The sequence below is a fragment of the Drosophila simulans genome, chromosome 3L, assembly GCF_016746395.2.
Source record: "Drosophila simulans strain w501 chromosome 3L, Prin_Dsim_3.1, whole genome shotgun sequence".
Lineage (NCBI taxonomy): Eukaryota > Metazoa > Arthropoda > Insecta > Diptera > Drosophilidae > Drosophila > Drosophila simulans.
The window spans coordinates 5,546,013-5,568,345 of NC_052522.2; the positions used below are offsets into that span (position 1 = coordinate 5,546,013).

At 43.3% G+C, this 22,333-nt stretch overlaps 4 protein-coding genes across 16 annotated transcripts in view; 3 read left to right on the forward strand and 1 right to left on the reverse strand.

Annotated features, from left to right (window-relative positions):
• The first annotated feature begins 1,646 nt into the window (after positions 1 to 1,646).
• Positions 1,647 to 4,356, forward strand: LOC27209473 (protein lin-28 homolog). Its single transcript, XM_016184898.3, has 5 exons — positions 1,647 to 2,036; positions 3,298 to 3,434; positions 3,577 to 3,725; positions 3,794 to 3,944; positions 4,007 to 4,356. Exons 1-5 carry the CDS (start codon positions 1,970 to 1,972, stop codon positions 4,088 to 4,090), a joined length of 588 nt encoding a protein of 195 aa, XP_016030549.1. The 5' UTR covers positions 1,647 to 1,969; the 3' UTR covers positions 4,091 to 4,356.
• Positions 4,357 to 6,642: 2,286 nt separating this feature from the next.
• On the reverse strand, positions 6,643 to 9,202 carry LOC6736901. The gene is made up of 7 exons (XM_002083718.4): positions 9,016 to 9,202; positions 8,743 to 8,938; positions 8,218 to 8,689; positions 7,801 to 8,160; positions 7,448 to 7,746; positions 7,065 to 7,390; positions 6,643 to 7,002 (listed from the first exon to the last, which is right to left on the reverse strand). Exons 1-7 carry the CDS (start codon positions 9,086 to 9,088, stop codon positions 6,824 to 6,826), a joined length of 1,905 nt encoding a protein of 634 aa, XP_002083754.1. The 5' UTR covers positions 9,089 to 9,202; the 3' UTR covers positions 6,643 to 6,823.
• Positions 9,203 to 11,037: 1,835 nt separating this feature from the next.
• LOC6736902 lies at positions 11,038 to 14,814 on the forward strand. Of its 2 annotated transcripts, XM_016170902.3 has the most exons (3): positions 11,038 to 11,365; positions 11,885 to 12,942; positions 14,694 to 14,814. In XM_016170902.3, exons 2-3 carry the CDS (start codon positions 12,877 to 12,879, stop codon positions 14,790 to 14,792), a joined length of 165 nt encoding a protein of 54 aa, XP_016030550.1. In that variant the 5' UTR covers positions 11,038 to 11,365; positions 11,885 to 12,876; the 3' UTR covers positions 14,793 to 14,814. The 2 variants fall into 2 exon arrangements, with proteins under 2 accessions (XP_016030550.1, XP_039149801.1); XM_039293867.2 differs by lacking the exon at positions 11,038 to 11,365 and having other exon boundaries at positions 11,797 to 12,942.
• A 69-nt stretch (positions 14,815 to 14,883) lies between these two features.
• Positions 14,884 to 22,333, forward strand: part of LOC6736903 — an 81,086-nt gene continuing 73,636 nt past the window's right edge. For 4 of the 12 annotated variants that reach the window (XM_039293864.2, XM_039293865.2, XM_039293852.2 and 1 more), the window contains exons 1-8: positions 14,884 to 15,013; positions 15,561 to 15,754; positions 15,834 to 15,952; positions 19,945 to 20,143; positions 20,409 to 20,564; positions 20,631 to 20,935; positions 21,215 to 21,561; positions 21,630 to 22,048. In XM_039293864.2, the coding sequence (XP_039149798.1) occupies positions 14,907 to 15,013; positions 15,561 to 15,754; positions 15,834 to 15,952; positions 19,945 to 20,143; positions 20,409 to 20,564; positions 20,631 to 20,935; positions 21,215 to 21,561; positions 21,630 to 22,048 (1,846 nt within the window). In that variant the 5' untranslated portion in view covers positions 14,884 to 14,906. Of the gene's footprint in view, positions 15,014 to 15,560; positions 15,755 to 15,833; positions 15,953 to 17,741; positions 17,766 to 19,929; positions 20,144 to 20,408; positions 20,565 to 20,630; positions 20,936 to 21,214; positions 21,562 to 21,629; positions 22,049 to 22,333 lie in introns of all 12 variants that reach the window. The other 8 variants (XM_044922972.1, XM_039293856.2, XM_039293850.2 and 5 more) reach the window with 7 other exon arrangements.

A 22,333-nucleotide genomic window follows, 5' to 3' on the forward strand; every position in this document is an offset into this window, starting at 1 on the left:
ATTGAGATTGGGAGCGGCTCAGGGCAGCCAAAATATTGATTACAGACTGTGCGACGGCTGGCTCGCGATGCATTGTTTTGGGTTTTTTAGCATTTATTTACTATTGATAAAACATCAAACTGACCCTCAGTGACCCCTCAGGCATTAACAGCACCCGCCCTCCGGAAATTTCTCATGATTTTCATCTATTTTGGCCCTCGATTGGTTCATATTACCTTTTTTTTCGCGTTAACAATTTTTTACATCGATAACATAACAAGCTTTGAAACATAAAAACTTACTTATCACAATCCTAGTTTCTAAAAACAAATCCTTCTCATAACAAATCAGTTGTTCATTTGATAAACTAAATGGTCAAAAGCAAATCTTTGGCATAGTTATTTATAAATTAGATCGTAAAATTAATTTTTATTTGCCTTACTAATTTCTGGTAATTTTACAAAAATATTCTTCCAAATGTATCCTTCGAAATCACTTTCACTGCAAATCGATCGAGCCTTTGCCAAATTTACGAACCACAAAATGTTCATCTGATGCCTCCCCTGTGCATTTGATCCTCGATACAGTTTCCGCCCTCGGATACACTGTCATCAATGGCATTGGTCATCGATTTGGCACGCCGGCGTGGCACGTGCCGAAATTAATTGCTACAATCCGGAGCCGCAGGACGAAACAGGGAGGAAGAGGCAGGACGAGCGTTCGCAAATATGTTGCACAATGCAGCTCGGGGGTGCATATTTCATATCAGTCGGCGAGGGGTTGAAATGCATCGAGTATTCACAGCTGCCCGGCACGCGACTGAAGTGAGGGTTGCAGAACGCCAGTTGTGGTGCAGTTTTTTAGTGCAATTTTTTGGCAGTCACCAATGGGAATAGTTCGTTTTTAGCGGCATCTTTTTTATAGGGAAGTGATCAGCCTATCAGGATAAAGCAGGATTTGGGGTGATTAAGTATTTCATTTTATAAATTCAATCTATTTGCACTTTGAGTGAAAAATGTAGTTACTAATATTTGTTCCTAGATTGGCTATAGTTTCAATAATTTCTGGAATGGCCATTTTAATGAGTAAATGGCTGACACAATTAAAGCTCTAATTTAAGAATGTTTCCAATTTGAATTCAAACATTTTAGAATTTAAACTGCAAGTGCTTACCAATGAGCCTTACAATATAATCGTATAAGGCAAAAAAGACAACATAACGTAACATATAAATCTCAATTGATAAAATACTTTTAAAAATGTTAATTGAAACCTATTCTAATTTGTATAACAGTTTAGCTTCTCAAGTATCCTGAAGTGCGTTAGTCTCACGCACTTTTTGAGTGCTATACAGATGCAGATACATCCGAATCCGAAAGTGTGCTCGGCATTTAGGGTCTGAGGCGCTTACTGCTTACTCGACATAGATAAATTTGGCTCTCACTCTAGCGCTCTCTCTGCACGTTTTTCGGTGTTTCTCCCCGTGATCGTCATGTCGAGTATCTGTCAGATACATTTACACGTTTAACTCAAATCGAAACCGAAACGGGGCGAATTCACTCAACATTCGGCTCGGCGTTTTCCACGCTCACTCACCGACACACCAAGCACACACACAAGCGCAGAGTCGAATATTGTTTTCAAGATACTGAGCTAAATATTTTTCGGGCCTGCTGCGACCTTCCTAGAAATAGTCAAACGCAACGCGGAGTCAGTGTGACGAAGTGCGTCGTGCGCAGCGGCAGCGTTTTCCAAATTTCCCCTTCGTTGAACCCAAAAAATCGAGAAAGTGCTGTAGCTGTGTGAGTGCGGGCAGTGAAAGATACAGATACAGATACGGATCTTTGGCCACATGTCTGTTCGTTGGCAGGAAAAGCATGCATTTGCAGTGAAGTTCTAAGCAACATTAAATCAAACAACAAAACGAAAATCAAACAATTGAAGTGGATTCCAAACTAAGAAAAATAAACTAAAAACCCAAGAAGTCAGCATGGAGAACCTACAGCTGGAAAACGGCTTGGAAAGGAGGACCACCAGCCAGAGTTCCACTTCATCAGGTTTGTTTAGAATATGGAGTAGAGTGAAACTAATTTCCAGCTAATGCATGAACGTCACACGAACGTCCACATTCCCCGCTGCCCACAACAAACGTGTTTTGTGTTCCAAAAAAAGCGACAACAAATTCAATAGGAAATCTTATCAAACTGATTGCTGATTGGCTGTGCGATCGCCCTAATATTTGGTTTCTGTTTTTGTCTGGTTTTTTTTATATACTGCGCAGTTCTTTTTCGCTGGCGTATGTTTTTCTCGGTTTCTGTTGTGTTTTTGCCATTCGCTGATTTGATTTTTTATTGGCAAATTGGGGGTTTTCTATATACACGGAGGTGTCATCAACCCCCGAACGTTGACCGACTTACCATCACACTTGGATCAAGGACACAGGCAGTCCAGTTGAGGATTATCCTCGCCTCAATGCATTTCAGGCATTAGATCTGCGAGACTTACAAAGCTAATTGAACGGGCAAACCAGTTTGCGGCTTACCTATAAGAAAAGGAAAAGGACACCCAACCATCCAAAAGGATAATCGTGTAATGCTGGTGGTGGTTTGAGCAAACTGAAATATTTTCATTCAATTGGGTTTCTTATCAGACGCAAAAGAATTTCCATGATCTTAAAAGTCCATTCACGTTCTCGCTGGAAATGAGTAAGAAAATGCTTGAGCAGCACAACGACCTAGAAATGCCAGCGCAACCCCCGAAAATGAAAATTTTGATTCCAGATCCAGATAAGCCAGAGCAGCATGAGAGTGCATTCCGAGTATCTGGGCATCGGGGCGATACTACGAGTACTCAAGTACTAGGGCCCACTTCGAGAAATACAGACATACATAGATAAGCTGCCAGCGAAATGGGAGCGAGCGCAGTGAAAACAATTTATGAATGAATGAATGAATGAGCCAGCACAAATGGATATGGGCTGGTGCGAGTGTGTGAGTGAGATGAGCCCCTGCTTAGATAATGGAATGAATCCACTCCGCCGCGCCGCTCGTTCACTTATTTCCGAATATTTCTTATAATAACAACGAAACCTGTTTTCTGCCCTCAATGGGCGTTGGGATGGGGACGTGGAGGGCTAGAGAAGAACCTAACCCAAGTTGAACTTGCCTCGCGGCAAATGGGGCAAGGACACGGATGAATGTTGTTCAGCTGCCTATCTGCCGCTTGGTCATTTGAATAACAAAACCTTGAACAGAGGGATTCCCAGACAGGATATCGAATTGGGCTCCGAACTCAAGTTTCATTTTCTATTCCCTCCAGCGAATCCGACAGATCCTGTGAGTCCCACCGATGAATGCGGTTGTGTGCGGCTGGGCAAATGCAAATGGTTCAACGTGGCCAAGGGATGGGGCTTCCTTACACCCAACGACGGCGGCCAGGAGGTGTTCGTCCATCAGGTGGGTACTCTTTGCTTGGGTGAAAATAAGTTCTTACCTTGATACAAGGTCAGTCTTATGTACTATCCATTAGTAGAATGTTGATTATGGAAAATCGGTATAATAATTTACTATAATTCTTATTTTAAACGTATGTACACAGAGCGTCATCCAGATGTCAGGTTTCCGATCACTGGGCGAGCAGGAGGAGGTGGAGTTCGAGTGCCAGCGCACGTCGCGCGGACTGGAGGCCACCAGGGTGTCCAGCAGGCATGGCGGTAGCTGCCAAGGCAGCACCTACAGGCCACGAATGTGAGCTCATACCCAATCCTTTAACTAATTTCCCCATTTTCACCACCTACCCACCAACCACCCAACAGAAATCGCCGGACTCGCCGCATGCGCTGCTACAACTGCGGCGAATTCGCCAACCACATTGCCTCCGAATGCGCCTTGGGTCCTCAGCCGAAGCGCTGTCATCGCTGCCGTGGAGAAGACCATCTCCACGCCGACTGCCCGCACAAAAATGTGGTAAGTGCTCCTCTACGCTTACCCAGCCCCATTTCGAGGACTAAGCCCATATCCTTTCGCAGACCCAAAGCCACAGTAATAGCAAAAGAAACAGCAACAATAGCAGCAGCAGTGCAGCCCAAGAGAAGAGCGAGGAGGCCACCTAGGAAGTCCTTGGACCATGGACTGGTAGTTGGAAGTTACAAACTTCGTTGATAAGTACAAAATGGAAATCTAAGAAAAAACACGCATCAAATCAAAGAAACCCACGTACAACAAAACTAGCTACTACATTTAGATATTAGCGGGATGAGACGCAGCCCGGAAACCATCCTATCCTAAGTTTATTTTCTATTTTAACATTATTTTCTAGGAACCATAGTTGCTAAGGTTTTTCACTAGAGTACAAGTAAACGAATTAAGCTAGAGAGCATCCCTTGGTCTGCCTTTTGAAATCGGAGCTTTTGCACCCTGGGGGCAAACTGAAAGCTCTGTGCTGATAAGAAAGTCCTGGTCGCGAGTCACGTGGCCACTGACAACAATGAAGCTTTCCTTGGGGCAACAACAAACAGCTACAAACGGAATCACCATGAAAACGCAGAATCACTGTGTAAGCTTGGAAACCTGAAACCCGCCCTCCCGGCGCTGAAGCCGCCACCCACCACCCCCAGAAAGTGAAACAGAGTGAGCAGCAGCAACAACAAACGGATTGGGCGAGGACATGGCCAGGAGGAGCAGGGAAAGGGAAAGTCCTGCCTTTTTTTGCTCGCTCTCTCTCTCTCACTCTCTTTTTCTAGCTGCCTCTCTGCCTCTTGGCTCTTGGCCCTTTGGCTGTTTTTGTTGTGGTTTAGTTTGCAACATTTTGTTCGGGCTCGCTCTCTCGCGATTTTTGTCCTTCGCCAAGGAAGCAGGAGCAGGATACCCAAAAGGATGCAACTAAGGCCAGCGTCGAGCTCAGTCTCAGTTGATCTCTGCCAGAGAATTGTTGTGTGCAACGCGGCGGAATTTACATTTACAACATTTTAACACAGAAAAATATGAAGACCCAAAAATAAAGGACACCCAAGTCCAATCATCAAACTTAACCAAAAACAATAACTTAGACAACTAAAAGAATTTCAACAAAGTTAACAAAGCGTTTCAGCAACAAATTTTCAAGAACCCACAAGCCCCAAAACCAATAAATACAATTAAAAAATTTAAAATTACCCAAAGTAAACGGAAAAAGTTTGTACAATTTTTTTTTTTGCATAAAATGAAAAAGTTTTTCAACGCATAAGATATACAAATATGGAAACAAAAAATGCTGGCGAAAACTAAGAGTTCAAGGTTAAGAGAAAATCAGAAAATTACCTTTTTAACTGGGCAAACAATAATAAAGCATCAGCATCCACTGACAGAAAACAATAACAATAACAAGAGCAGCGTCAACGTCATCGCATATTCATTTGGGCCAAACCACACACACTCGTACCCACACACAAGAGCACAACAACACCAACACACAAACACACACACACACTGGGAATTTACAACCAGATTTACATGGGGAGCGCCTGTTATGTAATATCCTCCTTCTGACGCTGTCTCCTGTCATGTTCCAAGTCCTTGTTCCTTGTTCCCTGTCCCCATTTCTCGATTTCCCGATTCTCGCGTACGTGTGAGTGTGTGTGTCTGTTTGCGTGTGTGTGTGTTTTGGGGGTGTGGCATGGCATGCACCTCGGATTTGCTGCCCCTACGGGTGCTAATTTGATTTAACTCGCTGCATGGGCACGGCATTGAGACACCGCGACGAAGGACGAAGGACACTGGCCGCCCATCCCAGCTATTGGTAAATCATAAAAATAGGGAAGCGCCAAGGTGTGTCTGCACCGCGTGCCTTTTTTTATGGCATGCAAATCGAGGCCATAACAAAAAAAGAAAAGAAAAACACACACATATTACGCATACGCCGCGTGCTCGATGATGAGATGGCTGGGAAGAAAAGAAGTTATTGGGTTGGGCCTAATTAACGAATGTGTGTCATAATGCGACAGGCGTTAGTAGGTCAAGTAGATGCGATGCTGGGCGATTGGAGGTCGCCGCAGGTTCGGTGGGGGAAAAGCTCTGGCCAAAAGGGCAACCCGAGGACGAGGACGGGAACGAGGTGAGATGAGTCGCGTTTTTGGAGAGCAAACTGGGCGACAAGCCCGAGTACGAGTGCGAGTAAATAAATAGATGGGCGTTTCTGGCCATTCAGGCATTATTGCACATTCGCCCCGTGGACTAGGGTTTAGGCTAATCCCCACTCGCATTTCAATTATATTGCATTTTTATAAATTCTCAATGTTTCCTCCACTCAATATCTTTCTCTCTGACTGTCGTTTGCACCACACTTTCACTTTTTACTTTACCTCACCCACATTGCGATTTGTACTCGAATTAATGTTTTTCACTCCCTACTCTTGCACAGGCAGATGTAAGAATGAATCTGTACTCTGTATCTGGCATGATTCCAACTAAGGAAAACGAAAACTCTAACCTAAATCAATTAATCTAAATAGTTCTCAAACGGTTTAAAGTTCCAACAACACGATGTACAAAGTCTAAACATGTTTAAAACTCCTACTTAAAACTAAAAACTTAACCGAAACAAAGGACACTTCAGTTAAAGTGCTAAATCCATAAGGAAACATCACTCAATCTTCCAAATAAACTAAGAAAAGGTAAGTGTCCTGGAATTTATTCCTAATATAAATGTTTAGTTTATTTTTACTATTCTGAGTGTTACAATTAACGTTTAATGCAAACTTTGAGCACCACTTTCCACTTGAATGAAGTAGTTCAATTAAATTCAATTATTGTACACAGTTTCTTACGCTAAACTTTGCTTAGGGAGATCGACTCCATGACGAAATTAGCTACAAAGGCAGCTTTTCCACGGCTAAATTCCATGCGGGAAGTCCGCGACACACGTAAATGCAGCAGTTGTAGATATTCGGCTCCACTTTTCCTTGCTGTACGAGAGATAGGATAGAGCACAGGCTGCCCAGGTGGTAGTTGGGTTGATCGCTCATGGTGGGCGTGGTTTCCTCTTTTCCTAAATTGAACAGAAGAAATCCTTAAATATGTCACTTAAATTGAATATAAATAATAACTTACCTTTTATAATGCCATTTTTGAGCCAGGACACCCGATCAATATGTGTCCACGGCATCACTTTGTTATCCCCCGGGGCCAACCAAAGACTCAATATTGTCACCGAAACTGTATCCATATTCCCATCCAAGGCGGGCATGAGAGTGCCCACTATCGAAGGACAAAGAGCTCCGTGGTAATAATCATGGGCTCCATACAATGCGCTGTACAGGCCCGTGCCCAACATGCGTGTGGAATCGCAGCCGAATAGAAAAACAACGCTGCGTACCCGAGCCCGGCAAATTATGCGACCATTGACGTACTGCAGCCCAGAACCGTGACCTGCGTATCTAAAATTAAAGCCACAAGTATTAGAATGCCATTGTTCGCTTGCAATCATATCTTACACAAAGCAATCCGCCTGTAGGGCCTGTTTCACCATCACCTCCTCTTTGGGCACGGTTTCAAAAAGATGCTGCCATTGGGAGAGCCAGTACTCAAAAAAGCTGCGCAGCCTGCGGCCGGAGTTGACCAAATCCGCATCTGGGTTTATTACACACATGCCACGTTTAATATTTGTTGTGTAGTAGCCATGCTTTATGTTTGATTTGTGATTCTGGAACAGGCGCCATAGGCAGTGCAGTGATTTGACGCGGGAGAATTCCTGCACTGTGACTAGTTGTTCCCAATGGAGGTGGTCTAGACGCTACATAAATAATATGGTATAATAAATAATAGTTTAAAAATTCAAATGAACTACCTCATCGACCACCAGGATGATGGGAAATCTTCTGCTCGCCAGGGGCTGGCGCTCCTCCACTTCCGTCCAGTCGCTGGCCAATCCCTTGAGCAATTCGTATGCCGACTGGATCTCGTTTTCGTTGCTCGACAGCTCATAGCAGACGAGTTTAAGATCTGCGGTGTCCAGTCGGTTGGCATGCAGGGCCGCTTGAGAAAGCAAAACACGTTGGTGGCTACCCCATTGATTAACCAGACAAAAATCGTCAACACGAGTATATGTGGCATTGATTTGCTTTTGGACAACAGTGCAGTCATATCTTTTGCCAAAGAACAGAAAGGAATATGGAGATATTATGTCCCGAAAGTCGGCGAGTAGTTTCTGGAGGAGGTAAAGTAATGATGATAAGATACTTTGACATTAATATGTAGTACTTACTTGCAGAAAAGTGTCAAAACCATTCAGCTCCTCCCAATACTTTTGCTTAGCCTCTTTACCTTTCATGTTGAGCGGATCCACGGTTACCACTCGCCTAAATCTTTCCACCAGAGTGCTGTACTCTCGAAAGAGATTGACCGTATTTTCGCTGGAAATTCTCAGGCAAATAGGTCCCAGTTGGGGGGATCTACAGTGTCGGAGCAGGGTGAGATATATTGCTCCATCGCTGGCAATGATCTCATTGAAAACGGAGTAGGTGGTGGCGGGATTGAAGCTCTTGCAGAGCTGGAGGACACACCATTCCTGGGGCAGACTATTGCATTTCTCTGAAATGCGAGTTAGACCCTCTGTAGGATCCTGCACATCCTCCAGGAAGTCCAGATACTCCGGTATTTCGTTAATGGGCTTCTTTGCCGGTTTCTCCTGCTCCATTTGCTGGAGGTACTTAATAATGTTCTGCAGGAATTTTTTGCTAAGAATAATGTTTGTAATTAGTTTTAAACGCGCTAAGTTAGGATATACCACCTTTTGTAGTCCTTTTTCTCCAGCTTAGTGGCTGATTTGATCAGTTCCTCTGAGGTAGGACGCTGATTTTCCAGTTCCGCCGATTCGGTAAGGTAACGCAGATCGGTGGACTGGAACTGGGCTTTAACCTGGTAGTAAATTGAGTGCTCCACATTGCCATTGCGGTATTCCTCATCGGCGCGCAGTAGATTATATTCTGCAGATAAATATTAACATAACATCGTGTAGTTGCGGTGGGAATTTCGCAGTTTCTGGGTCTGTTTATATAGTTACCCTTCGCCTCGGGGCCAACATCTGCACTGGAGAAACCGGCCAGCATCTCAGCCTCACCACCGGTTTCCAGCATTTCCTAGTATTTATTATTTACTTAAATGTTTATTTTCAAACTCAAGTCCGCAAATTGCTTCCTCCTCTTCGGCCGATATCGATAGATGCCTTGTAGCCTTTACCAACACTGAGCTATCGATGGGCGATGTGCGATAGGAAACTAGTTCATTTTGTGGTATTTTCTAGTACTTTTTTTGAATTGCGCGCTTATTATGCTAAAAAGCATTATACTTAATATTAATTAAGTAAGTAAGCTTTAACACTAATGAAATTTAATTAAAAAGATGAATAAATATATTTGCTTTTCTGCAAGCAAATTGGGTACACAATAAAAAGGCAGTATTGATTACTGATAACTTGTAATTCTTACGACTATATTTATTTAATTTTAAAGAATTAATCATTTTATAACAACCTATGTCTAATAAACTATAAGGTTACGATTTAAGGCACAATAGCTTTCAGCACACCCGTTTTTGTTGTTTTGCTGTCAGCAAAAAGCTTTTCCCCTTGTTGATGTTTGCGGCCGTTCATTCATAAAAACATGAATCGAGATAAAAAGGTGCAAGAGATTGCAGGTTGGCCGGAAAACAGATGTTAGGGTTGCCACGCCACCTAAATAAGGATGAGCAGAGGAAGCTGCGCAGCAACCACACCCTCTCAAAATGGAACCTTAACATCAATTAAATATTTGTTGAAGTGTTTTAGTGGCAGATTAAAACATATTAGCGCTATTTTCCCATCAAATACAGTCTTATTTATTTTCGAGGGTCAACCCTTAGCCTTTAATGCCCTTTAGTTTTTGGCAACCCTAAACCACACCCTCTAGTTGCCCTAAAAACCTTACGCAACAACAAAAGCCAAGTACACACATATGTACATATGTACATATAGACGGCCAATTAATGCATTTGTGAGCCGAGATACAATATTTTACTTTTTGACTTTTGGTTAACTTTAAAGCTGGCTTTTTTGTTTTTAAATATGTTTTTTTTTTCAAGACTGTGTGACGTGCGTCTGGAGCTCTGCTGCCGCCTCTGCCGACGTCAGCTGCAAACTGCAGTTTTCTAATGACGTCTTTTGGAGGCAGCAAGAGATAACGGTATTTAACCGACGCGAGTGGGCGGCTCAAGCTTTGATGCCACGCCCATTTAAAATATAATTTTTAAGTATTTCTTGCGATTAAAAACGAGTTGTTATATTCAAAATATGCAAAAACATTTGTTAAGCCCTTAAAAACTTTGAAGTGCAAGCGGCTAGAGCGAATAATTACCGTTAGAGAAGCTGCAGCTGGTCGCTGTTTTAACTCAACGAAAGCTTCGATAAATATTGAATTGGCGCAGGGGCATAAGAACCTTTACTCTCTTTGGTTCTGCCTCTGCCGCTACTGCGGCCGCTGCCACTGCCGACAGCGACAGCGACGCCGGCGTCAGCATCCTTTCTACTTATTAATTTTGATGTTGCTTTTCACTTTTACTTTGTCGGGAAACGTGCTGTTCAAGAACTTTTGCCAGTGTTGGAAAACAGAGGGGCGCTGGGCTTGATCCTTTAATCGCGAAATTTCTCGCTTGATTGGCATGATGGAAAAGAATAGGCACCACCCCCCTACACCACTAAACCAGCCCTATCACCAAGTCCCCTTTAAATTCACTGGCCTTTATCCTTTGTTTTTTGGCTGCATTATTGATGTCGCTAACTCGGCACGTTCGTTGTCCTTTCCGCCTAGCAAATTATAACATTAATATTACATTAACACACACGTACGCCAAGTCACACACACATACACATATGCATTGGGGAGACATTAAAACTTTCGCACACAGCAGCACATGTAACGGAAAGGCCAAAAACAACAAGAGCTAAGCCACCCCAAAAACAAAAAAAATAGCAAGAGTGTGTGTGTGTGGCACACATTCCAACAGTTGCAGCGACGTCTCGGTCGACTGCGCAGTCCGCGTCGCAGCATCCCTCTGCATTTGAGCGACTCAAAACGAATTTCGAAGTCGACGTCGACGGTTGTGTTTTGTCGCTTTTTCTTGCTTCCAAAAAATACTAATCTAAACAAAATAAAGCTTTTAACTAGCACCACAAAAAAATAGAAAATAACTAAGTAAATAAACGAGCTGAAATAATAACAACAATCCTGAGAAAAGTAATTTGAAAAAGCGGAAAAAGCGTAGCATACTTTTCAGCCCCAGTGGAAAAAACGCCCACGAGGCAGACGAAAATGAATTAATCAAGTAAAATTCAAGTAACAAACATTCCGCAACAAGAAAAGACATTTAAGTAAATTAAGGTGTGGTGATTTATGCAACTTTTTTGAGGCACACACGCAGCGAAAAGAGAGGGGTGAAGGGGGGCGTTGAAGCCACTGCACATACCTCTAAGCTAAGCCCACACACACACACACACACACACACACACTCTCGCAGGGAGAGAAGCAGGAGCAGAGGCAGAAGAAGAAGCAGAGGCTGAGGGCATACAAAATAAAGGATAACGACGGAAAACCAAGAAAGAAATCGAAATTAAAATATAAGCCTGTGGGAGAAGAAAGAGGAGTGATGGAGAGGGGGAGGGGCAGCAATTTTCGGCTGTCGCTGTAATTCGACGCTCATCTCCTGCTCTACTTTGCTCTCTTTCTCCGCTCTTGCCCGCTTTCTCTTCTCGCCACCGCTTTGCTCTCCCGTTTCGTCAAGTGAAAACATTTCGTTTGGGCTTCGTCAAGTTTTGTAGGTATTTTGGCTACACGAAAATACACAGCGCCTTCATCCTTCTCGGTTTCGTGGCGAAAAACGGAATATCTCGTTATTTCCAGTCGAAAATCGCACTCAGACGCACCGAAAATTCCTAAAAATAAAGTGAAAAGTGATCAGTTATTAATTAACGAAATTGATTTCGAAAACATACGAAAAAAGCAGGCCAAAAACGAACATTTTTTCGGTGGGCCGCGAAAGGCGTTGCCAAATCAAAGGCCACAGGATAAAACAACAGATCCGCAACTAAATTTCAAACTAAATCCTAAACGCAGGCACTAGAGCAAGAGGAAAATCCTTAACTACAAAAGATAAAATCAACTAAGCTATACAAAAGTTAATCATACGCACCGTTAATAAGCACCAAGTGAAAAACTGACAAGAGGAAAACGCAACGCAAAAATAAAGGACAAACAAAGGAGTAAAACTCTCCAGAGGAGCAGCAGAAAACAGCAGTATCAGCAAAGAACATTCTGCTGCATAAATAATACACTCGACATACGTATACGCCATATAGGCCAGGACATACCAGCAGGATATACCACACACACACGCACGCACTCACACATACGGACGGGCAGGACGTGCTCCTGTTCTATTATTTAACTGCTTTCAACGTCAGCACCGCGTTCAACCCGACGAAAGTCGATTGAAAGCCGCCTTCAACGGCCACAGCATCCCTCTCTCTCAGCAAACACAAAAAACAAAAAGGATAACGAGAGAGCGAGTCCTGTGCCTGCGCCAGTGTGTGTGTGTGCGTGTGTTCGCGACATCAGGAGCGACGTCAACGTCAATCCGCTCAATATTTATACATTGAACCGAGTCTCCAGGCCCACGAGTCTTGCGGCCCTCACAACGCAGACGCTCCTGGTCCTCCGCTGGGGCCCAAAATAAATAACATCTGACAGCTGCCCAGAGTCCTGAATTCGGAGTCCTGAAAGAGCACTCAGCGGTTAGGGGCTAAAAAAGAAGCAGAGCCAAAGCGTGTGGCGATACAATTTCCCTGGGAAAACACCAACCAAACTGAACGCGATCCTAAAACGAAAACAAAACAATGGGCGCCAAGGAAAGTGTCGAGGCAGCCGCCAAAATGAACGCCGATGGTTGGGGCCATGTGGAGGTGTGTATTATTTATAAAAAGCAAAGCAAAGAAACTAATAACAGAGTCATAAATTCCCAAATCACCAAACTCACCAGCAGTAGTAGTATTTTTATGAGTAAAAGGTTTTATTTAAGGAGTTATCTTAGTAACTCAAACATATGGCTCTATTTGGTTGAAGGGTTCTATACTGAAATATAGATAATTTCTATTCTATATGTTTTGTTGACTATCAATTTAAAATTCCCCAAACAAAAATCAGGAAAGATGTATATATTTTAGCAAGAATCTCTAAAGATCATCAATCCGAAACTATCAAAAGAAAAGCCCCTTAGATTGTCAACAACTTGATGATCCCTTTCGATATGTCGATCATCGCCCCAAAGTGTGTCAGACCGACGATCCCAATTGCAACTTTAATGAGGGTGCCGAGTGGTGAGAGTAGATTGATTTAAAAATAAATTAGACAACAACACGTGCAGCAAGCACGCGAACTGCTCTCAGTCCGAGAAGACAGTTCCATTTTCCCATTTTCCTCATTTCAATTTCATTTTCATTCCCATAACCACTCCGGATTCCCATTCACGTTCCCATGCCCATTGTCGTATGCTGGTCCACTTGATGATCGCATGTGCAGATGTTGCTCGACCATATCTCTTCAAAGATCCGATCTCTCGAGCGGCCGGAGAGCTTGGAAGCAAACATACATATATATATGTGGGCGGCATGGGGCGCTCTCGAGACGCCAAGAGATTGGGAAAAAGAGTCTAGAAATCGGCAGAGATGAAAATTCGTTTGGATTTCGATTTTCAGTCAGTTGAGCTTGCGGCGTGCATTTGTGATGTTGTTTTGGCTTTTTCAAGATCTCGTCAGCCCCGATCCGTAAACCGCAATTCGAATCGCTTGGAAGCCGGCAACTGAATGGCCAAAACCGATTCATAAGAAACAACAAACAGGTGTCCGTGTGTGTCGCCCTCTGGGTCAACTGATGTAAACAAAAATAGCTATATATAAAATCACCTAAATATATACATATATCGCTATCATGTGCTTCCGTGCCAGTGAACAACAAGTCTGGCCGACATATGGGCCAGTCTGGGAATATTTATAAGAATTTAATCTACATAAAAATAAATTCTGCTCCAACTCACCTCGGATTTTGCATCCGCTGGGTAGTGCAATTCATCGGCGGCAGAGGTGGCCAAGAAAATCAAACGTGAAAACTTCAAAGCACATTTTCCGCTTTTCATCGTTCGGCTTGAGTTATGCATCGCTTTTGTTTTTGACACCTACACAACTTTTGTGGCAACGAAGGGGGAAATATTGCTGCACCAGCGTTCGCACCTCTTTGGCCGTCTTGATGATAATAAACTGCGGCGTGGGTTGCTTCAACGGTTTAATCTCACAGATACGCGCACCCAAAGACCTGAAACTTGTTGTGCGGTCCGCGTTGCAGATATCTTGAGTCTCTCTCAAGTTTATTGCAGCTTAAAGATGGTATTTACCACACTTTTTTAACGTCCCACGAGGTTTATATCGATCGCCTTGGCGCAATATGCAATTCAAGAAAATTTAGAGCATTAAATTGTTGTTGAGATACTTTCTTTGTTTAGCTATATAGTTCTTAGAGTATATAGATCGAATTAATAGTGTATGTCTTAGCTGATTAAAGTGGAATGACCCTATGAGCACTGTTTAAATGAAGGAAAGAATATATGAAGTATCCGAAAATAGTAACCTAAAAACGAATAACCTCTTTCCATCTTTTGCAGCGATCGAGTCGCTACCACAACCATCGGCACAACCAGCGGTCACAGTCGCTGAATCGCGGACAGGCGCTCTCGCAGGCGGACGTGAGCGGCATGTGGTGACATCGGGGTGCCTCTGGTAAAGGTGAGCTCGTGTTCCGTGCCCGATCCCGGCCAGAAACTAATAACAAACTTATACAACCTGCAGGATCTGCGGCAAGCTGCGCCAACTGCGCCATGGGTAACAAACTGAGCTGCTCCTGTGCCCCGCTGATGCGCAAGGCCTATCGCTATGAGGATTCGCCCTGGCAAAGTTCCCGTCGTCGCGATGGCCATCTATTGAGGTGGGTTATGGTCCTAACTTTCGGAACAGAACCACCACTTTATGTTAACTGTTGACTGCCGAAAACGAGGGCTCCAACCACCAACGCCACTACCAACAACTGAACCACAATTGAATTCGCTCTTTCGATAGCTTGTTTCAAACCAACTAATTGTTTCTTCTTCTGGTTTTTCTTTCTTTCACAAAAAAAAAAAACAAAACAATTTACCAACTTACGACCAAATCAAAACAAATATACACCTAAAACCACAAAAAAAAACACAAACTGATGCGGCCAAACCTCCAAACCACCACAACAACTACAAATGTATCCTGCTTCAACTTTTCCTTCCTACCTCCGACTGCAACTACAACTACAACAACAACTATAACAACAAAATGTGTTCCTTTGTTTGTTTTTACCAATATTCTCCCCTCCAACCCGAAAACTAAAATGTAACAATTGTGCACCAAATTCAAATCCAAATTCGAATCGGAATCGAATCTCGAAACGACCCACCTAAAAACCAACTACCATCCATTGCTGAAACTTAATTAACCAACAATAGTTCGTTCAGGTTGTGGGCAGAGGTCTTCCATGTATCAGCCAGCGGAGCCGGCACCGTCAAATGGCAACAAGTGTCCGAGGATTTGGTTCCTGTGAACATCACCTGCATTCAGGACTCGCCCGAGTGCATCTTTCACATCACCGCGTACAACAGTCAGGTGGACAAGATACTCGACGTGAGACTTGTGCAGCCAGGTGAGTGCACATTGGTTGGGCGCCAATTCCGTGATTAACTTATTCGATCATCCCCAACCAAATGCCACCCCTTTTCTAGGTACACGCATTGGCCAGGCATCGGAGTGCTTCGTTTACTGGAAGGATCCCATGACCAACGACACCTGGGGCCTCAACTTCACCTCGCCCATCGATGCCAAGCAATTCCGCGAGTGCTGTGTAAGTATTCTCTTACGGTCTGGCAAAGCAAACATTTTCGCATAGCGACGACAACAACAACCATGCCAAAACCCAAAAAATATATTTGAAAAACAAAAAACAGCCAAAAGAAAAACAAAAAAAAAAATATAAATATATACCTTTATATGAAAATTAATTCAAAACCAACCTCAACTGATACCGATACCGAAAAAATAAACCTCAGCCACCCCCACAACTAATACAGCAAACACACTAACAGAGTTCGGGCGGCGAGCTGTAATCATGCCCGCCAGCTGGAGCACTTCAGCTGAGCCACCCACCCCGAACCACTGCCAAAACCAGAACCACCAGAACCACCAGTACCACCAGAACCACCAGAACCACCAGTACCACCAGAACCACCGAACCAACCACCCACAAAACACTCATGACACTCACTCACACACAGAGACTAAGACTAGAAAACACTGAGAGAACCGAGGTGGCGACCAAGATGGTGACGATTAAAATGATAACGATTATGATTATGATGTTGCTGCTGCCGCTGACGACGATAATAATGATAATAATAATGATTATGATGGTTACGAGCCAGTTGATGTTTGCTTTGCATATAAAACCCATCTCTCTAGCTGCTATGTACTCCAAATATCCATCATCAATCTCAAGGTTCAGTGCCGCAAAAACACTCGAACAATCTGAAGATGAAATCATAATTAAGCTCTTCATTCGCTCACTATCACCGCAGAGTCACGGTCACTGTCATAGTCACAGTCACGAACTACGTTTATGCCAATCACGAATTGAATATTTTGCAAATTTCTAATTGACCATGGCAGGTCAATTACATTCCAATGATTAGAAAGTGTCAGTAAAATAAAATTCAAATGCCTTTTACTTAAAACCTTTTAAATTTAATTCATCTTTGTTAAAAGAGAATTTTTCAAATATTCATTAAGTCTATTTACCTGTAAATCAAAAAAATACAAATAATAATAAAAAAAGTGTTTAATAGTATGCAAAAGAACAAACAACAGTGATATCGGCTTTCCATAAACACACTTGCCATCGCCATCACACTGAATATCCCTCTGCATACCCAAAACTCTCGAAAACACTCACCGTTACATAACTCGTCGTCCTTGTACTCGCTAATTAGTTGAAAACCCAGACGATTTGAAAAAATTGGTTCACTGCAAATTTAAGACAAGTTTTGCCTTTCATTTCCAAATTTGTATTGAGTTGTATGTGAAAGTTTTGCGTTTTTCGTTTTCTAGTTTATGCCCATTGAGAAATTTGGCCAAGTAAAGTATAATCGTAGTATTTATATAGACACACTCACACACATGAAAACACAACACGCATACAGAGACATGTACCTGAAAAGAACATTGAAAATATAGTCAGAAATTGAGAAAGAAAGCTAAAGAATTTGAAAAGGATTTTTTGTCCGTTACCAAAACACCCATCCAACTTAACAAAAACTCAAATAATGTATATAACCTATCATTCCTTCTGGATCAAACAGATAAATTGTATAAATTTCCTAGAATATCACAATGAAAAACTTATAATAAGCTATACTTTACCCCGCTGTGGTACTTAATTTCTGACCTACTCACTCATAAAGCTATCATCTGACAGATACATTTCAAACTGAAACTAGAACCCATCAATGAACACACTTATCATACGCCTATTAATATATAGATTCTAGTATAATGTAGTCAGACATGAACTATCTGGACTAGCCAAGTCTAATAATTGTTTCGTTTTCTTTTCTTACTTTGCGCATCATTTGTTGCAGGTGTCTTACATTGTAAAAAAATACGTTAGTATCGCTTCATATTATTTCTTTTCCACTGTGTACAGTGTACATCCTAATACACAGCCACACACCACTGAATAATTCTTGTTTCACCTAAGTGTCGTTTGATCGCCGATAAAAGATAATAACAATAATAATGTTTAAAGTTTACAACCCCTTTAAACGAATATCTCTGTTCAATCCGCAATGTCGGGCATGTGTAAGATCCTTCCATAAGTGTTTCACACCACAACAACCACATACTGAGTGTCGTAATTGTTGTAAACTTTTCTGCTCTATGTGTCCACCCACCACAAAGACCACCCAACCAACGCCACCGCCACCCACCAGCCCCAGTTTTCCACCCACTCTCGTTTTCACTATCAGTGTTCAGAATTCTCACCTGAAGTTCCCGGTCACAGGACTCATTTGTAAATGTGATTCATCCAAGTGCGAAGATGAACAACGAAAACTATCCGATAACACTGAACGCAGACAGACACACGCCACATACAAACACACACACACACTAAAATTTGTTAAATGTATTTATATTATATATTCTTTCATTTCTTTTTCTCTCTTCTAATCATTTTTCGAAATCATTGTCGAAACACGCCAAACCTCAAAAACTATAAAACCTTCGAAATATTTCATTTTAAATGCATTTCATTTCGTACTTCAATTCGAAACATTTTCAAAAACTAACGATACCAAAATGAATAAAAAACCGACGGATGTTTCTTTCGAAATTTATGAATGATAAACACTCAACTCCAACAAACAACAAACAAAACTCAACAACAACTCAACTACAACAACAAAACCCCAAAAAATGCCCCGAATAAAAACATTCTGAATGTACACCTCGATTCTATATGAAATCTATTCTATATATGAACCCCTCGTTTTCCCCCTACTTCGAAATGCTTTAATTATCTAACAATAATTTTATTTAACTACTCTCTAAATATATAATTATGTATGAATATATTTTCAAATCGATTCGTTTGCATTTTACGTGTGCCACAAAACCAAAAACTGAAAACCCGAAACTAAATTTCCGATAATAACTGAATGAAAATGTCTGAAAAATGTATGTAAATTAAAAATTTCAATTCGACCGCAATGATGATCGATAAACAATGTATATAACTGTGGAATCGTACAAATGAAAATGCAAAAGAAAAACGCAAAACGCTTTAAAACAATCGCACGTATCCTCTACTACAATACCGTTACCTATCCCCTACAATCCGTTTCCGACGAGCCCTAATCCGATCCTCCCATCCCGAGAATCCTGATCCATCCTCCCCCAATCCAAGATCCCATGCCAGTGGGCGGTTTACGAATCGAAGCAATTTTCAAAAGTCCAAATCAGCGTCACTCCAGTGAGAGCTAGATTTGATAGTTAGGATCAGCAGTAGTTGAAGATATTGCGCATATATATATTCTTGGAGCATCATTTATCGCCTCGAAGGCGGCTTCCATGGAGGTTTCTGAAACCAAATCGAATCCAGTCGAATCGAAAATAGTTATATTCAAGCAAACGCACATGCTTACAATAAATTGTTCAAGTTAACCCCAATCAAAGTTGTATAATCAAAAGAAATGTTAACGTTAGGCTAAGTAAATGTTCAGCTTAAGACAAGCTATATCGCTTTACATAACTATCAAGTTATCAGTTACCAATCTGCGCTAAGCGCCCAAGAAGAGATTAAGAGAAGATACCCAATGGCAAAACTGCTTTAAACTTCAAGAACCAATCAAAAGCTCGTTTGTGTCCCGCACACTCTACTACTACTACTTCCATAAACTGCTTTCACTATCTAGATATATTGTTGTACGCAAGTAGATCCAGGCTTTCAGCACCCAAAGTCAAGCTTCAAACTCTTCTATCTGCACCCTCTACTATTGCTACTCGTAGAAGTAGTTCTCTAAGATATTTCAGAACACTATCCTTTCGTTACTAAGCAAAACACACAGACACGCCTACTTCGCCGAGTTCTGGACTCGTGCCACAGATCTCCAAGGAGAGTTAACCCCAGGTGATATATATACATGTATATGTATGTCCCCAAACTGGGTGTTAAGCGAATAGTTAGAGAGAAGACAGAGATTAGATTGAGAGTGAGGAGAAACCGCACACACAGAACCTTGTAATCCCAATCAACTAACCTAATGATAGTGCGACGTTTTACAGTCGCCTTCTTTCAAATTTTCACGAAAGGCCTCGTCGTCGTACTCGCTGAAATTGGATCCCCCCGGCAAGGGCAAGGTGAAGGCCAAGCGAAAGCCGCTCAGCACTCCGGCGTCGCCGTCGCGCGTCCGCCAGGAGCCCCAGTGCACCTGCATGTCCGCCGAGCAGTATGCGCGCCTGCGAACCGATCCCCGTGTTAGAGGTGAGATTACTACTCCATAAGACCCCGAGAAAAACACACACACTAAGATAAAGACAAAGAATGCAAGAGAGAGAGAGAGCCCCGATGAAAGTGCTCGCCAGCAGCGAGTTAGCCCGATTCTTGATTTGATTCCATTTTGAGTTTCCGACACCCAAGCCAATCCTCAGTTTGTAACTCGAACATTTGCGAACTCAGTGCTTAGCGACTAGGCGACAAGATCCACCGCATCCCCACCCATCAAAACTCACCGCCATCCTCATTGCAGGTTCATCCACTTTGCCGCGTAACGTTGGTTCGCACCGAATCACCGACGTCGACGGCCAGCAGCAGGTTGGCTCCGGAAAAGTGGTCAGTGCGGTGAGCAGCACCTCGCTGTACGACAACGTGGCCAGCGGTGGTCCCGGTACCAATCAGGGAGCAGGTGAGTCCAGTCACGGCATCTATGAATTCAAAACCCATCTAATTTGAATATTCATCCAACCATTAGATACCCTGCCGCGCCAGATGAAGGGCGGTCAGCAGGACAGACAGGACGTGGCCAATAGCGGAGTCAATACCAATACTCCGGGCGTAATTGTCACCGGCGTGGGCAACGTCGGCTCCGATATGTGCGGCCAGAATCACGTGGGCTCACAGGTGGGCAACGATGACCCGGCCGCGTGCCAAATGGACATGGATCTCTCGAAGAGCGAGGGCACACAGGCCGGCGGCGGACTGCACCAGAGCGTGGGCACATGCACCTCCTCCTCCAAGGGCACCGGCACCCGCAACAAGGACTTTGGCGATGATATGGTTAGTTTGTTGTTGCATACGAAACACGGAACAAAAATAGGAGTCTAGAAAGTTAAAGGATACATATATAAAATCATTTTTCAATATTCGTTAATAATCAAACACATCTTCCTTGGCATAAATTTACTTTAATATTTCTAAAGCCATAGAATCAAATCATAATTCTAGAAAAAATCACAGATAGTTTAGGGCATTTTAGGCCATCTTTTCGCTGTGTGCAGCAAACAAGCACTGCCACCCACTAACTAACCACCTGCCACACCCACTCTCCGTCCACAGACACGCGACGCGCACTCGCACGACATGCACCAGCATAATGTAATCAACAACAACACCCGGCGGAAGACCAAGAGCACCGAGGACATGAACGTGGACACCAGCACGCTGAAGCGCATGCTGAAGCCGATGCCCAGCACCGAGTCGCCGGTGACCTCGCCGGAGATGGGGCGTCGGCGCTATAACTACTACAACGCGAATGCGGCCCAGACATTGGGCCACCCGCCGCACATGCACCAGCATGGCATGTCGATGGGAATGGGTGGCGGCGGAGGCGGTGGCCACCACATCATGAACAACAACACGATGGGCCGTGCCAGCAGTCAGTCGTCGCGATTCTCCGGCTCGAGGTGGGTGTACTTGTTTGTTTGTTTGGATTTCGCTTGCTTAACGGAGCTTGTTATTTCTGTCCATGCAGATCCTCGCATGAAATCGGACGCGGCTATCCGCCGCGTAATCTGTACTTGGAACTGGAGCGGGAACGCAGCTGCATCGAGGGTTCGCCGCCCTCGGACAATGTCATGTTCGACAACCAGTGCTATGCGACCACACCGAGCTCCAGCAATGGCAACTCGGATCAGGATCAATCCTACGGACAGCAGCAATCATCGGGTCAGCATTCCCAGCAGCAGCAGGGACCGCCGCAGCGTTCCTCGCGCCATCAGCACCATCATCAGCAGGCTCCCAATGTGACACCCACTCCGGGCTCACCCACTTCGCGCCTGCTACTCGAGTACGAGATGCATCTGAGGAACACTCTGGCCAAGGGTATGGATGCCGAATCCTACAGTCTGCACACTTTCGAAGCCCTGCTCTCGCAGAGCATGGAGAATCTGGGTGAGTCAACTCGATAGTCACGAGACTTGACCACGTTTTCGTTACCATTTTTTTGGTTAGCTCTTTATTCACCTATGTTCTCGTTGTTGTGGTAGCTGAGCATTTTGTTATTCCGTTTCTTTTGCTTCGCTTAATTGAATTTCTTTCTTAATTAGCTTTTGGGTAGCGAAATTCACTAGGAAACACATCAACCTGTCAGTAGTCCAATCGAACCCATGTCAGCGGCCTTTTAAAGTCAGGTTCTTGGTTTGGGGTTGGGTGAATTGCCTCGGAATGGCTTGATAA

Excerpts from the sequence above, each read along its gene's own strand:
- LOC27209473 (XM_016184898.3), top strand. The coding sequence starts at position 1,970 with ATGGAGAACCTACAGCTGGAAAACGGCTTGGAAAGGAGGACCACCAGC. Across the intron at positions 3,435-3,576 it reads AGGAGGTGTTCGTCCATCAG|AGCGTCATCCAGATGTCAGG; the intron begins GTGGGTACTCTT and ends GTATGTACACAG. Across the intron at positions 3,945-4,006 it reads ACTGCCCGCACAAAAATGTG|ACCCAAAGCCACAGTAATAG; the intron begins GTAAGTGCTCCT and ends ATCCTTTCGCAG.
- LOC6736902 (XM_016170902.3), top strand. The coding sequence starts at position 12,877 with ATGGGCGCCAAGGAAAGTGTCGAGGCAGCCGCCAAAATGAACGCCGAT. Across the intron at positions 12,943-14,693 it reads ATGGTTGGGGCCATGTGGAG|CGATCGAGTCGCTACCACAA; the intron begins GTGTGTATTATT and ends CATCTTTTGCAG.
- LOC6736901 (XM_002083718.4), bottom strand. The coding sequence starts at position 9,088 with ATGCTGGAAACCGGTGGTGAGGCTGAGATGCTGGCCGGTTTCTCCAGT. Across the intron at positions 8,690-8,742 it reads GAGAAAAAGGACTACAAAAG|CAAAAAATTCCTGCAGAACA; the intron begins GTGGTATATCCT and ends CATTATTCTTAG. Across the intron at positions 7,003-7,064 it reads CAAAAATGGCATTATAAAAG|GAAAAGAGGAAACCACGCCC; the intron begins GTAAGTTATTAT and ends TGTTCAATTTAG.